The 14253-nt window shown below is 42.7% G+C and overlaps 1 protein-coding gene and 5 non-coding genes across 6 annotated transcripts in view; all 6 read left to right on the top strand.

Moving 5' to 3' along the window:
- Positions 1-13243, top strand: part of dok4 (docking protein 4) — a 51678-nt gene extending 38435 nt beyond the window's left edge. The window contains exons 3-9 of the mRNA XM_068576259.1: positions 5627-5734; positions 7156-7270; positions 7988-8107; positions 8214-8403; positions 10772-10910; positions 11472-11586; positions 12259-13243. Coding sequence (XP_068432360.1) covers positions 5627-5734; positions 7156-7270; positions 7988-8107; positions 8214-8403; positions 10772-10910; positions 11472-11586; positions 12259-12404 — 933 coding nt within the window. The 3' untranslated portion in view covers positions 12405-13243. The remainder of the gene's footprint in view (positions 1-5626; positions 5735-7155; positions 7271-7987; positions 8108-8213; positions 8404-10771; positions 10911-11471; positions 11587-12258) is intronic.
- Positions 3331-3470, top strand: LOC137787944 (U4 spliceosomal RNA). The gene has a single exon (XR_011077701.1). It is a non-coding gene; the product is annotated as a U4 spliceosomal RNA (small nuclear RNA).
- Positions 3833-3972, top strand: LOC137787868 (U4 spliceosomal RNA). The gene has a single exon (XR_011077680.1). It is a non-coding gene; the product is annotated as a U4 spliceosomal RNA (small nuclear RNA).
- LOC137787862 (U4 spliceosomal RNA) lies at positions 4342-4481 on the top strand. The gene has a single exon (XR_011077679.1). It is a non-coding gene; the product is annotated as a U4 spliceosomal RNA (small nuclear RNA).
- Positions 5090-5229, top strand: LOC137787875 (U4 spliceosomal RNA). Its single transcript, XR_011077681.1, has one exon. It is a non-coding gene; the product is annotated as a U4 spliceosomal RNA (small nuclear RNA).
- LOC137787887 (U4 spliceosomal RNA) lies at positions 5442-5578 on the top strand. The gene has a single exon (XR_011077683.1). It is a non-coding gene; the product is annotated as a U4 spliceosomal RNA (small nuclear RNA).
- Positions 13244-14253: the final 1010 nt, after the last annotated feature.

The raw sequence follows: 14253 nt of genomic DNA, 5'->3' as shown, positions 1-14253 counted from the left end.
CAAGTCTTAGGTCTAAGTCTTTGATATAAAGTCCAAGTCTTTGAGCTGGAGTCCAAGTCTTTGATATAAATTCCAAGTCTTTGATCTAGAGTCTAAGTCTTTGACATAAAGTCCAAGTCTTAGGTCCAAGTCTTTGAGCTAGAGTCCAAGTCTTTGAGCTAGAGTCCAAGTCTTTGAGATAGAGTCCAAGTCTTTGAGCTAGAGTCCAAGTCAAGTTTAATTCTTTGAGCTTGAGTCCAAGTCTTCAGGCTCGAGTCCAAGTCAATTTCCTAGCCTAATTAACGGTGTTAATGTACGTTCTATAATTTGCTGCATACCAGAAGACGGCAGAGCTATATCTAAGGATTGTAAAGCCTGTGCTGTGTCACCCCTCCTTTATCTATTGGCTTACAGCATCAGCTTTGATAAGGTTGTTTGGTGTGTGATCACTTTAAACAGGTTATTACAACGCAATTAAGAAAACACACAGTCATCGCTTTCCTTTAAGGTCGATAACTGTATTAAAAATGGATAGAACATTACTCAGGGTCTTGGAAAATATTGCTAACAATATTGGACATATAACAATGTACAATTTAAACTGTACTGCACAACACTGGCTCTCCAACTAACGACAGCTCATGATGTGCTTTAACTTAACAGCCCTCAGCCCATCGCACATAGAGAGGAGTATTATTTTCACAAGTGTCAAGTCTTTAAGTCAAGTCTCAAGGCTTTGAGAGCCCAATTCTCGACTCGAGTCACTGTGTGTGCCACTTCAGAGCGACTTGTCCTCATTTCTGCTAAACGCCATTTTCTCAAAACTCAGGGTTCAGAGCAAGGTGGTGTATTTCAGAGCATATTTGTATTTTAACAAACAGCAGTTGGGAATTCAAGTGAACTGCTTTCCGTACGCGCCAGATCCATGTAGACATTTGTGAATTCAACATTTGTAATTTCATGTTGAGTATTTTGTTGTTTTTTGTATCATCGAGAGGAAACTGCTGGCTCGGTCCTCTTAGTCCCTCTCAGTCACAAACCTCTGCCGTCTTGTTTCGGCACACTCTGTCTTGTGCTCGTTCCTCTTTCCTTCATTATTGCTTCATTATCTCTTGCTGTTGTCCTCTGTTCTGCTCTCCGTCTCCTCCTCTCTCCCCACAGCCTCTCCGTATTTCCTTTGACAAAATTTAATGGCTTTTTTAATTGTAAGTCAATTTACCACAGCTGCTGTAATGCCTCTCTCTCTCTCTCTCTCTCTCTCTCTCTCTCTCTCTCTCTCTCTCAATGTGTGTGTGTTGTAATGTGACTCTCACCACTCTCGATATTGTTAATTTAGCGTGCTGTAGCTCTCACTCTAATGTCTCCATCCTTACAATGACATGAACAGTGTGAGGTTGAAACCCATCACATAAATGTTACATATTTGCCAAATAACGAGCAGTACAAGAAGTGATTTTGAATTTTACAAAGTATTGAAGGGTTTTCCTTCATTAACAGCAGCGTTGCAGCGTTGTCCATAATGCAAGGCTCATGTTAGGGTTAAATGCAGCTTTGGCTTTAGCTGCAGGGTTTAGCAGATAGCATTGCAAACATAATTGAACAAAGCAGGAAACTGTTTACTTTTAGGTGGTTTTTCTTCTATTTGCACTCGTTTTCTTAGTTTGTACTGCATTGAGCTTCCAGTAAAACCGTAAAATGATCTCAATGTCACATACACGTGACCTCCTCTCATGTTCCACATGCAGCGCTTTGCTTTTGTTGTTTTTTTGCATCTAACTTCGTACAAAATTGTTTCCAACAAAAGGACGTTCCCATATGAATAACTGCATTCTCAATTACATGTCGAGGCGATACATCTTCCTGCGAGAAAAGATGATTTATTCCTTTTATGAAACATATGTAGTGGTGCTCATCTGCCTCTTGTGGATGAAATTAGTTTCACAACAACAAAGACAGACCCTTAAAAAAATGTCCACCAGCCAAATAACTTGTTTTAAGAAGAGAACGCTGTTTAAATCCGAGTTAGGAAATTGATTGCCGGAATATTTTTTGCCGTCCTCCACATCATCCACCTCCCTCCTTCCCTTCATCTCTCCTTCTTCCCCGATATCACTTTGCCCATCCTGTGTTTGAAGTAATCGGGTCTCTGCAGACAAACTGCGAGCAGCGTTAAGTAAAGTTAAATAGAGGAGGCGGGTGGGGGGAAAGGGAGGGAAAGACGACAGAAAGTGCTAATTGCTCCCTCCTCACATCTTCAAAGATGAAACTGATGCAGAGCAGCTTGGAGTTCCTTATATTCCAGAGGGGTTTCGCTCACATTATAGCGCAAGAAAATGATATTACCCTAGACATGGCGTTAATGGTAACCTTGAAGTGCTGCATCGGCAGTAGACGTGGATGAGCATGAGCATTTTGAATAGTGAGCGTTTTTTTCCCTCCTTCATCTCACATTTGCCCTTCAGTGTAATTATTTATCCGGAGGTGTCACACCGTATCAACTAAATATACCGCTTAGCTTCCTCCCAACAAAGTGCATTCTGTTTATCTTTCCACGCCTATTTATTATGCATACATCTTTAAGTTAGCTCAGCGTCATGTGGCCTCAACTTCAACCCATTAAAGTTCTGCTAAAAACAAAAGAGGTTCCATTTAATTTCTGGACCTAATAGCTCTCAGTTTGTTGTTTTGTTGTGTTTTGTAGGACAATGAAGTCAGAGGACATGCAGTGTTTTTTTCTGGGGGCGGGCTCTTGTGAATGTTTACGTGTTGACTTTCCAATCATATTTGAGCTGAGATGGATTTTTTTTTCGGTTTTGTTTTTATGATTCACGACCTTTTCTGTGTGAGAATTAACGTTTAATCAAGTGTTGATTAACAGGCAAACCCACATTGCGTCATTTCAGCAAGTTCACATATAATGTATATCATATACATGAAGTTCATGATGTACACGATGTACTGTAAAGACAGTAGTCATAGTGTAGGCCTTTTTTATTTCTCTACTTGGATGAAAAAGCTATGGCAATTTTTGTGAATCTATAAGGAGACTTTACACCTTGTAAATATTAAACCCTGAGGTTGGTGGTGAAGCTAGCTAGGAGCTAGTTTCCAACCACTTGAGCTTTCTTGTGGTGTTTGGCGACAATTTACCAATTGTTCGCCATCCACAATATAAAATTGTTGGTTCTTTCATTTCCATGCATGACTGCCTATGCATGAGAAGGCGTGGCTTAAAATCAACAATCAGATGCACCTTTGACATTACCATAAACCCTGTGAGGTTGGAGAAATGCACCATGTGTTATGTGACTGTTGCTTCAGGTACTGTTGATTTTTTTGGAATCAGTGAGCATCCTTTCGCAGAGGCAATATCATAGTCAATGAAGTTGTACTGAGACGTGATTGTTGCTGGTTGAAAACTTAACCCAATTCCCGCTGAGATGACTTGAAATATAGTCAGCTATGGCAATTTTTGGCAGTCTCTAAGGAGACTTCATACCTTGTGAATATCAAACCTTGAGATTGTCAGTGAAGCTAACTAGGAGCTAGTTCCCAACATCTTGAGCTTTCTTGTGGTGTTTGGCTACAAATTGTTCTCCAACCACAATCACACACGCCTGGCCATTGTTATCCTTGCTACCAGAGTAGTCTCACAAAGTAGGTTATCTTGACCTAATTCTTGGTTCTTTCATCTTCCATGCATGACTGCCTATGCATGGGGAAGGCGTGGCTTAAAATCAACCATCAGATGCACCTTTTACATTAGCATAAACCCTGTGAGGTTGGAGAAATGCACCATGTGTTTTGTGACTGTTGCTTCAGGTACTGTTGATTTTTTTTGGAATCAGTGGGCATCCTTTCGCAGAGGCAATATCATAGTCAATGAAGTTGAACTGAGACGTGATTGTTGCTGGTTGAAAACTTAACCCAATTCTCGCCGAGGTGACTTGAAATATAGTCAGTTATGGCAATTTTTGTCAGTCTCCAAGGAGACTTTACATCTCGTAAATATTAAGCCCTGAGGTTGGTGGTGAAACAAGCTAAGAGCTAGTTTCCAGCAACTTGAGCTTTCCTGTGGTGTTTGGCTCCATTTTACCAATTGTTCGCCATCCAGGATCACACATGCTTGGTAATTGTTATACTTGCGTACCAGAGTAGTCTCACAAAGTATGGGATCTTGACCTAATTCTTGGTTCTTTCATCTTCCATGCATGACTGCCTATGCATGGGGAAGGCGTGGCTTAAAATCAACCATCAGATGCACCTTTGACATTACCATAAACCCTGTGAGGTTGGAGAAATGCACCATGTGTTATGTGACTGTTGCTTCAGGTACTGTTGATTTTTTTGGAATCAGTGGGCATCCTTTCGCAGAGGCAATATCATAGTCAATGAAGTTGTACTGAGACGTGATTGTTGCTGGTTGAAAACTTAACCCAATTCCCGCTGAGGTGACCTGAAATATAGTCAGCTTTGGCAATTTTTGTAAGTCTCCAAGGAGACTTTATACTTTGTGAGAATTAAACCCAGAGGTAGTTGGTGAAGCATGTTTGGAGTTTACTCAGACAACTTTGACTTTCTTGTGGTGTTTGACTACAATTTACCAATTGTTCACCATCCACAATCACACACGTCTGGCCATTGTTATGCTTGTGTACCAGAGTAGTCTCACAAAGTATGTTATGATGACCCAATTGTCGGATCTTTCATCTTCCATGCATGACTGCCAATGCATGAGAAGGCGTGGCTTAAAATCAACAATCAGATGCACCTTTGACATTGTCAGTGAAGCTAACTAGGAGCTAGTTCCCAACATCTTGAGCTTTCTTGTGGTGTTTGGCTACAAATTGTTCTCCAACCACAATCACACACGCCTGGCCATTGTTATCCTTGCTACCAGAGTAGTCTCACAAAGTAGGTTATCTTGACCTAATTCTTGGTTCTTTCATCTTCCATGCATGACTGCCTATGCATGGGGAAGGCGTGGCTTAAAATCAACCATCAGATGCACCTTTGACATTACCATAAACCCTGTGAGGTTGGAGAAATGCACCATGTGTTATGTGACTGTTGCTTCAGGTACCGTTGATTTTTTTTGGAATCAGTGGGCATCCTTTCGCAGAGGCAATATCATAGTCAATGAAGTTGTACTGAGACGTGATTGTTGCTGGTTGAAAACTTAACCCAATTCCCGCCGAGGTGACTTAAAATGTAGTCAGCTATGGCGATTTTTGTCAGTCTCTAAGGAGACTTAATGCGTTGTAAATATTAAACCCTGAGTTTGGCAGTAAAGCTAGTTAGGAGCTGGTTTCCAACAACTTGAGCTTCCTTGTTATGTTTGGTACAATTTACTAATTGTTTGCCATCCAGGATCACACATGCCTGGACATGTTGGAGAAATGCACCATGTGTTATGTGACTGTTGCTTCAGGTACTGTTGATTTTTTTTGGAATCAGTGGGCATCCTTTCGCAGAGGCAATATCATAGTCAATGAAGTTCTACTGAGACGTGATTGTTGCTGGTTGAAAACTGGATTTTGTTCTGTCATACCCAGTTTGGGTTTTAATCAACTTGTTCCTGACAAAAGCAACATACTGATTGAAGAGTACAATCTTTTAAATAAAAACTGCACATTTATTTTAACAGATCTATCGGCGTTGCTGGCTGGTGTTCAAGAAGTCGTCGAGCAAAGGACCTCGCCGTCTGGAGAAATACCCTGATGAGAAGTCTGCCTACATCAGAGTCTTTCCTAAGGTAGGTGAGTGTGTGTATGTGTGTGTGTGTGTGTGTGTGTGTGTGTGTCAAGTATACTGGAGGAGAAAACAAAGCCAAAGTGACAGACACACACTGACATCAATGAAAGCCGTCAGCCTTCACTTAAAAGACCTTCTGAGCTCAGCGAGAAACAACAATCCTTTTTCTCTTTTTCTTCACTCCGTCTCTCTCAGAACTCGCTCGTCTTTTGTTCTTCTTCATCATCATCATCACCACATCTCCTTCAATTGACCTCCTGCTTTCACACTCCTCCATTTAACGTCCTTCAACACATCAGGGGGGCTTAAAGAGAAGCTGCGGAGTGACTTTGCTCTATTTTTGTTAAATCCTTTTGTACTTTCACTGTAAGCACGACGATACGACGTATGAGAGGTTTCACGTTGGTACAACACAGTCGTTTTATTCCACGCAAACCAATAAAATTGCTAATGCTGTGTTCTCACTGCGAGCGACGAAGCTACAAAATGGAGTGTGGCAGCTCTTGAGCCTTCGTTGAAGTTAAATGGGGAAGAACATGTTTTTCCTTTCGTTCTTTTCGGCGGAAGAAAACTGTGTATTTTCTGTAGAGAGAAGAGGATCGTGGATGTTGAAAACCAGGAAGTGTCTTCAACTTGCATTACATCTCCTGACCACTAGGGGGCGACTCCTCTAGAAGTCTATAAGAAAATGACTCTACTTCTCTCGATGTATTCCCTCAGTAAACATTATAAACATGAGTTTATGGTTTCAATCTCTAATTTAAAGTCTTCTTCAACACAGCATAATGTTCATTTTGTAAATTATGGTCAAACAGACCATAAAGCGGGGTCTACTTTAGGGCGGGGCTTACTGTGATTGGCAGGTTGCCGCCTCTCACAAAGCTGTATGGTGCGTCTAAACGTCACTCTTCCGCAGTCAAAATATGGAAGCTTCTGTTTATTGAATCTTGAATCTTTTAATAATTTGTAATGTGTTTTTCTACAAATATTTAGCAGCACCAGGCAACACAACTACTTTTAGGAAAAGGTTTGGGTGTAGGTTAAATTAATATTGACAAATAAGTCAACATTGCGCCTCAGGGCTTCTTACCACTTCTTAATTACTGAGGATGGGTTAAATGCAGAGACTAATTTCCCCAAGGGGATTAAAAAAGGATCATTTCTTTCTTTCTTTCACTCCTCAACCTCCCAAAGCTCCTGGCTCACAGTTACACAACAATTGATTTCACGAGAACAGCCTGACTGTAAACATATCATAAGCCCCGCACTTTATTAAATTCCACTTTTGTGAATCTGATTATCAAGTTGTCCCCAGACCGAATGCGATGAAAAATCCCCTTGACAAATGTATATGGACTACTGGAATACTTGATGCTGAAAAATATCACTAAAATCACCTTTTACCTCTGACGTGATGCCCAGGTGACGGAGATTAGCAACGTCAAGAACATCACACGGTTGCCTCGAGATACCAAGCGGCAGGCGGTGGCCATTGTGTTTACAGACGACACCGCACGCACCTTCACCTGTGAATCAGGTAGCGTATAGACACACACACATGCACACACACAAACACTAAACTTCCCCTCAACACTTGTCACGCTCCACCAAAAGTTTCCGCATGCTTTCTTAGTGTTATGGCTGAGGACCCTGTGCCTTGTCTGCTGATTTTCAGTTTATTTATTATTATTTAAAGGTTAGTTCACAGTATTTTAGAGGATTTCAATCCCAAATTTGGGGCACTTAGTAAAAAGTTTCAGGGATAACATTGTGTGAAATACACTGCTTCTTTAGCGAGTGAGACGAGAAGATTGATATCATGTTTAGCCTAGCTTAGCATAAAGACTGGGAACAAGGGGAAATGGCTAGTGTGGCTCAGTCCAAAGTAAAAATAATTACACCCATCAACGCGTTTCAAAGCCACCGATTAACTCGGTGTGTCTCGTCTGGGTAATAAGTACACAAACAGACGCGAGAAAAGCAAAAACGCGCCACTGAGATTGGGACTTACGTCATATATGTGGAGCATTTTAATGTGTACCATTGAGCATAGTTACTGAATCTGGATGTTGTTCACTAATAAATAGTTGAGAAGGATCAACATGTTTCCAGTCTCCGTCCTTAGTCTTAAAACTTCTGCTTGTTGAAGGTGTCGGCATTTCACCGTTTGGCTTCTTACTTCTGAGCTCTGTGATTCAGCTTCATGTCAAACCTCTCTCTCTCTCTCTCTCTCTCTCTCTCTCTCTCTGCACAGAGCTGGAGGCAGAGGACTGGTTTAAGACGCTGTCAATCGAGTGTCTGGGGACACGGCTCAATGACATCAGTATGGGAGAGCCGGACCTGCTGGCTGCTGGTGTGCAGTGTGAACACACAGGTAGTTCACGTACACACAAACACACAAAAGCCCAGATCTGAAAATCTTAATTGCAACTCAAACTACGGCGGACGGCCCTGACTTTGCTCCTGTTGCTCCTCGGCAGAGCGCTTCAACGTGTTCCTCCTGCCGTGTCCAAACCTGGACATCTACGGGGAGTGCATGATGCAGATCACCCACGAGAACATCTACCTGTGGGACATCCACAACCCCCGCACCAAGCTGGTCACCTGGCCGCTCTGCTCCCTGCGGCGCTACGGACGCGACGCCACGCGCTTCACCTTCGAAGCCGGGAGGTGAGGCCTGGGGATGGGATGGATGGAGGAGGAGGGCGGTTTACACTGATGATTACACTGAGCAGCCGTCTGCCGTGTTCTCCCTCAACGCTGGACCAGTTAAGAACTGACTAAATGTCTCCACGAAGACACAACACATAAAAAAAAATAACTTTTCGATATGAAACACGTTTATTGGAACTCTAAACCAAAGTGTGTGCGTGTGCACTCTGTTTTTGAACTTACGGTCAGTCCAAGGATACCTCTCTCTCTCTCTCTCTCTCTCTCTCTCTCTCTCTTTCTCTCTCTCTCTCTCTGAGTCCATGAAGAGATTGATTGAATAGATTAGACGATGAATCAATGCCGGGTCCGACCTCCTTATCTCCCCTTCTTTGATAAAACCTGGCGAGCTATGATTGGGTCTGGATGCAGATAAAGGTGTCAGTGCGTTTGTGTGAGCGTGTGTGTGTGTGTGTGTGTGTGTGTTTGTGTCTGTGTGTGGCGAGAGAGCCCTCTGTCTGTGGACGTGTTGTACTGCATCACCCACAAAGACTGGGTCTCGTTTGTAATGTATTCATTTACGTCCACTACCACTTCCTTTTATGAAGCTAACGCGTCCTGCTAGCTAGCCTCACAATGTGCAGACAGAAAACACTTTTTTTTGCAAACAAAAGCACAAGAATCTTAATAAAGCATACAAAGTGACAGGATGCTGGTGATCCTGCATCATCACCCACCAGCAGGTAATGAGTCACTTTACTGGACCTGGTGTGTGTGTTACTGCTGAAAAAGAGCTCACAGAGAAATGCCTGGTTGATGATGTGATTATTACTAGTTGAGCTGATTGTATCACTACAGACTGGCAGGTTTGAATAGGGCAAAAGAAGGTGTTATTGTTCTGTGGGATCTTGAAGTATGGTGACCGTGTGCTCGCTACGTTTTAATTGTTAAAATACACATAGAAGACAAACTCAATTCACCTCTGTTAAACTGCTTCATACTTTGCATCGGTGGCACCGATTGATTGATGGTCAATGAACATCTTTATTTGTCCTGTCATCCAGAAATACAGGCCATGTAAACTAATAAGGCCTGTAAACAGGTATTTCTCTGTGAGCTCTTTATGACAACATAAACACACACATCAGGTGCAGTAAAGTAGCATGCAGGTAAACAGTACGTGTGGAGAGCAAAAGAGCGGGGACGCCTCGGCCAAAAATGCATTCTTGGAACCCTGCGGCTGTCATCTGATGAGGATTTAGCTGTTTATTGGCCTGTAAACTTACTACTCGTGAAACAATCCACTCGTAAAAGTCGTCTCTTACCTCAGATACAGTCTCACGTCTCAAGTTGCTAATCGAATCACCGGCGCCTGGAAGAGGAAGTCCTGGCCCAGATAAAGACGAAAGGCTAAAGGCTAGAGGCTAAAGACTAAAGGCTGAAGGCCGAATGCTAGAGGCTAAAGGCTAAAGGCTAAGGGCTAAAGATTAAAGGCTAAAGACTAGAGGCTAAAGGCTAAAGGCTAAAGGCTAGAGGCTAAAGACTAAAGGCTGAAGGCTGAAGGCTAGAGGCTAAGGGCTAAAGACTAAAGGCTAGAGGCTAGAGGCTAAAGACTAGAGGCTAAAGGCTAAAGGCTAAAGATTAAAGGCTAGAGGCTAGAGGCTAAAGACTAGAGGCTAAAGGCTAAAGATTAAAGGCTAGAGGCTAAAGGCTAGAGGCTAAAGGCTAGAGGCTAAAACTCAAATATCTGAATCGGGTACCGGTGCCAATGAGCCGATCTGGTATTGGATACCATTATTTAAATAATCAACAATTTTGTATATTTTTATCTATTCATTCATTTGTTTTATTTTATTTCGCAAAATCAAGAATGCAATATTGAAGTCAAGCTTGATGTTGCCCTACTTATACAAGACATATGGTGCCAGTCTCTTTCAAACAGTGAGACACACGGCGTATTAAATTGAACATGATATTGAATCCATACGCAGTATCGACCGATCCCCAGAGCCCAGGTATCGGCATCGTCACTGAGCAAGTTGCATCGCTGCATCTCTAGTTCATTAGTTTGTTATACGTCAGTGTGAACGCCAACTACAAGGAATCAATGCCTCGCGTCTGTCTTTGGACCCAAATGAACTACCGTCAAGGGAACATGATCTCATTTGCATTTTTGCATCTAAATGTATGTTTGGACCGGCTTTAAAACTGACAATGCGTCCGTGTTTCCATTCCATTTGCATCAGGGGGGACACAGAATAATTTACATTCAGAGTCGAGGGAATAGGAGCGTATTACCATTTTTCCAGACAATCCTCCATTATACTGTACGGGCCATTCTGTGCTGTTTTGCACACTTGGCTCCACACTGACTTGCTGTCATGTGTAGGATGTGTGACAGCGGTGAAGGCCTCTACACCTTCCAGACCAGAGAAGGAGAGCAGATCTACCAGAGGGTCCACTCCTCTACGCTGGCGATCGCAGAGCAGCACAAGAAGGTCCTGCTGGAGATGGAGAAGAACAGCAGGGTGAGCGCCTGGTCGAGCGTGGTGGAGACCAAAACTGAGCTAAAAGAGAGTGAATAGTGGTCTTACATCTGTCATCTGGTTAGAATTATGACTCAATAATTAATGCTAATTTACTTTCTATCTATTTTCAAATTTACGTTCTATTTCTAATGTAAATTTTCACTCTTTATGTTTATGTAATGCACAGACAGGACACAGCGGCAAAATATATTTTTAGACACCTAAAAAATCCTTACTAGTTCAACCGGTATGCTATATTAAGAATATTTGTAATGCTTTCCTTTGCTGTCAGACATCTTTGTTGACAAAAAAAGTAATATTGCCTCGTAGAACACAGGAGTTGCTGTTTCTACCGCTGCCTCGGTTTGCTATTGCGTGACTGTCGAATCCAAAATAACTCTTTAAAAACACCATGCTGGTACTGCTTTCTGTATTTCCAAATTAAGGGTGCGCAGACCGACATCTACGACAGGTACACTGACTCTGGTGTGCCAACCGCCTTTGTAAAATGTCTGAATTGACTTCATTCCTGATGTTATGTCTTATCTTCATGACTCCCAGTTGATGTCTATGGGTTCAGAGCCTGGCTCCTACCCCTGCACTCCCACCGCCATCCTGCCCCGATCCGTCTACTGGCACCACATCACTGGAAACCAGACCGGCATGGATGGCAGTGGTAGGCCCTCCCACAGACCTTCAGACCATTTGTTGTTTCTTATGTAGCTTATTGCAGACTATGTGTAGTTCAAAAGCATGACGACGCATTTCTCCGTCTTTTGCTTTTGTGCCTGATCCTCATTTCCTGGCTCCAAACAAATGTGCTGGCACCAACATGGCTGACAAAATACATGTTTCATGTGTGTTAAGGTTTTGCTTTTTTCTCTTAAATATCAGGTTGAGATAGAAATACATTTTAGTTAAATACAAATAAAGCAGAGAGTGTACTGCGTTAGATTGACAGGTGATTCTTACCAATTATGTCATTCACAGCTTCTCATAAAAGGACAAAAAAAGTCCCTTTTCTTTGAGCTGTGTAAAACCCTATAACTATCAAAAGAAAAAAGATAATACAGAGTAATCTCTCAGATTTAATTAAGATTACTATCTTGTATTCAGGTTTTAAATTACAGTCCAACAGTTTGCACTTCTTGGCTGTTTTTCAACATCAATTTTATGTCTTAACTCCAGCTGTACTTAAGTGTTAAGTACAGCTGGAGTCGGAACAGTGTTAGCTTAGCTTAGCAAACAACGTGAAAGCAAGGCTAGCATGGTTCTGTAAAGTGATGAAGACACAGCTGCAGTAGCAGCAGCCTCAAAAGTAACAACCATATTTATCCTCTGTCTGTAGGTGATGCTGCAGAGGATGACCTGCTGTCCACCCACCTGCCTCCCGACCACCACGCCACGCTGCCGCTGGCAAACGCACACGCTCAGTCCCAGCCGCACATACACAAACAATCACCAAGACACTATCCCACGTACCCAAGACAGTGACACACACACACACACACACGGGAGAAGATACGGACGTTGAAAAAGACGCAGAGACAAATAAAACCCATGCGCTTACGTGCATGAAGGCCCACACACACACACACACACTGAAAGAAACACACACTGTCCCCTCTTAATGTAAGTTTTACAGCCCAACGTTACACCTCACAGGAGATGGTGTAGACAGGACTGACACTGGACAACATGCTGAATGCAGGAAGTGAAAACTATATCCAGAGAAAGACTGCAAGGAGATAGAGCTTCCTTACATGACTGCAGCTCCTACAATTCCACAAGGGAGGGGGTACTTTACATTTTTTCCACACTCAGGGTGAGAAACTCCGACAGACTGGCATGTTTTTCCAACGTTTTAAATGTGCAATGTGTAGGATCTGTCCAGAAGTTATTCCAAAAAAAAAAAATTGTATATTTGTTTCGTCGCTAGGAGGAGGGCGGCGGCTCCGGGAGTCCCTCGGGATCAGTCGACCCGGGGTTACGCTGCCTGAATTACAGTTGCTACAGCTCTGCAAATCCACTAAATGAAGATCCCTCTCCCGGCGTTGCCGAATGCTTCCCTTCCGGCGTAGTCGTCTCCAAGTCGTTTTTCTTGTTTCTGCACGTCTGGATTTACTCAAACAAACTACCAAATTGTACAGCTTCCGGTTCGTGGCACAGTAAATGCAACTTTGGCTTTTGTTTTGCAATAACAAAGGTAAATGGAGACAGAATTGACCCAGTAGTAGAGAAGGAAATGCTGCCACTTATTAGTTTGGAACAGGTGGGCAAGATTTTACAGATTGCACCTTTAAACCACCACAGTGGTTTATATACATATATATATATATATATATATATATATGTTGTCCAAACCTGTCTCAGAGTTTCCACTTGTTCTGGGTGACCACGCTCGGAGGCTTTGATCTTGTTACAAAGCAACCTGGTAGACTCTGTAGATCTTTAAAGAGGAATCTGTGAATGATGTTCAATCCTGAGTTTCTCACCCCAAGAGTGACAATTTCAAAATGGCTGCCATGGGATAAACGTCAACAAGGTCCAGTGTGTTGCATTGAATGCTGCGTGGACCGGGACTGCACGGTGCCTTAATAGCACCACGTGGACTGTGCTATCATTGGAAATACGCTGACGTGGAGGATTCCCAGTGTACCAATGCCAGCTGACACACTCGTCTGAAGAACACTTGATAATTTCACTGTATGTCCACGTCTGGATTATTGCCTTTGATTTCGCTGATAACTGATGTGATTTTGCAGTTACTGGATCTGCGCTGAGGTTCTGAACCTCGGCCTGAAACTGTGATCGGATTCATTTGTATGGATTGTCTCCTGTACTAAACTGGATATTGGCACTCAAGCTGCGTACGCACCAAACGCGAAGCGAGTTTTAGCCGTGCATTTGCACGGATTTCGCCGGAAGCAATGGGGCTTCATCTCTATGAAAATACCAACACTTCATCAAACACGACAAAAATAACCACTCTTGCTTCTTTGTATGTGTTGTGGCATTCCCAGATACATTGGAAAACTAAACATAGTGTTTTGGTCCATTATTTAATCAGGCCGTGTTCACGGTATCTAGCAAGCCACACACTTAAATTATTTATAATCCTTTGTTAATCCCATAGTGGGGAAATTATTCTGTGCAGTTTACTCATCTTGAGTCATTAAGGACTCCGAAGCAACTTGGGAATCAGTGTCCCGCTCAAGGAGATCACGACCACTCTGCCCGTGAGCTACAGCCTCCCCTACTGGTCTACTGGTTTGGTACAGCATCATGAACACAAAATAAACAGATTTTGCTGTGATTTAATTGCAATAATTTGACACACGGG

This window comes from Clinocottus analis, unplaced genomic scaffold, assembly GCF_023055335.1.
Source record: "Clinocottus analis isolate CAN_PGR_092001 unplaced genomic scaffold, fCliAna1.0.p SCAF_1, whole genome shotgun sequence".
NCBI lineage: Eukaryota > Metazoa > Chordata > Actinopteri > Perciformes > Cottidae > Clinocottus > Clinocottus analis.
The sequence above is the reverse complement of the archived record's forward strand: the minus strand, read 5'-3'. Positions and strand labels throughout refer to the sequence as shown.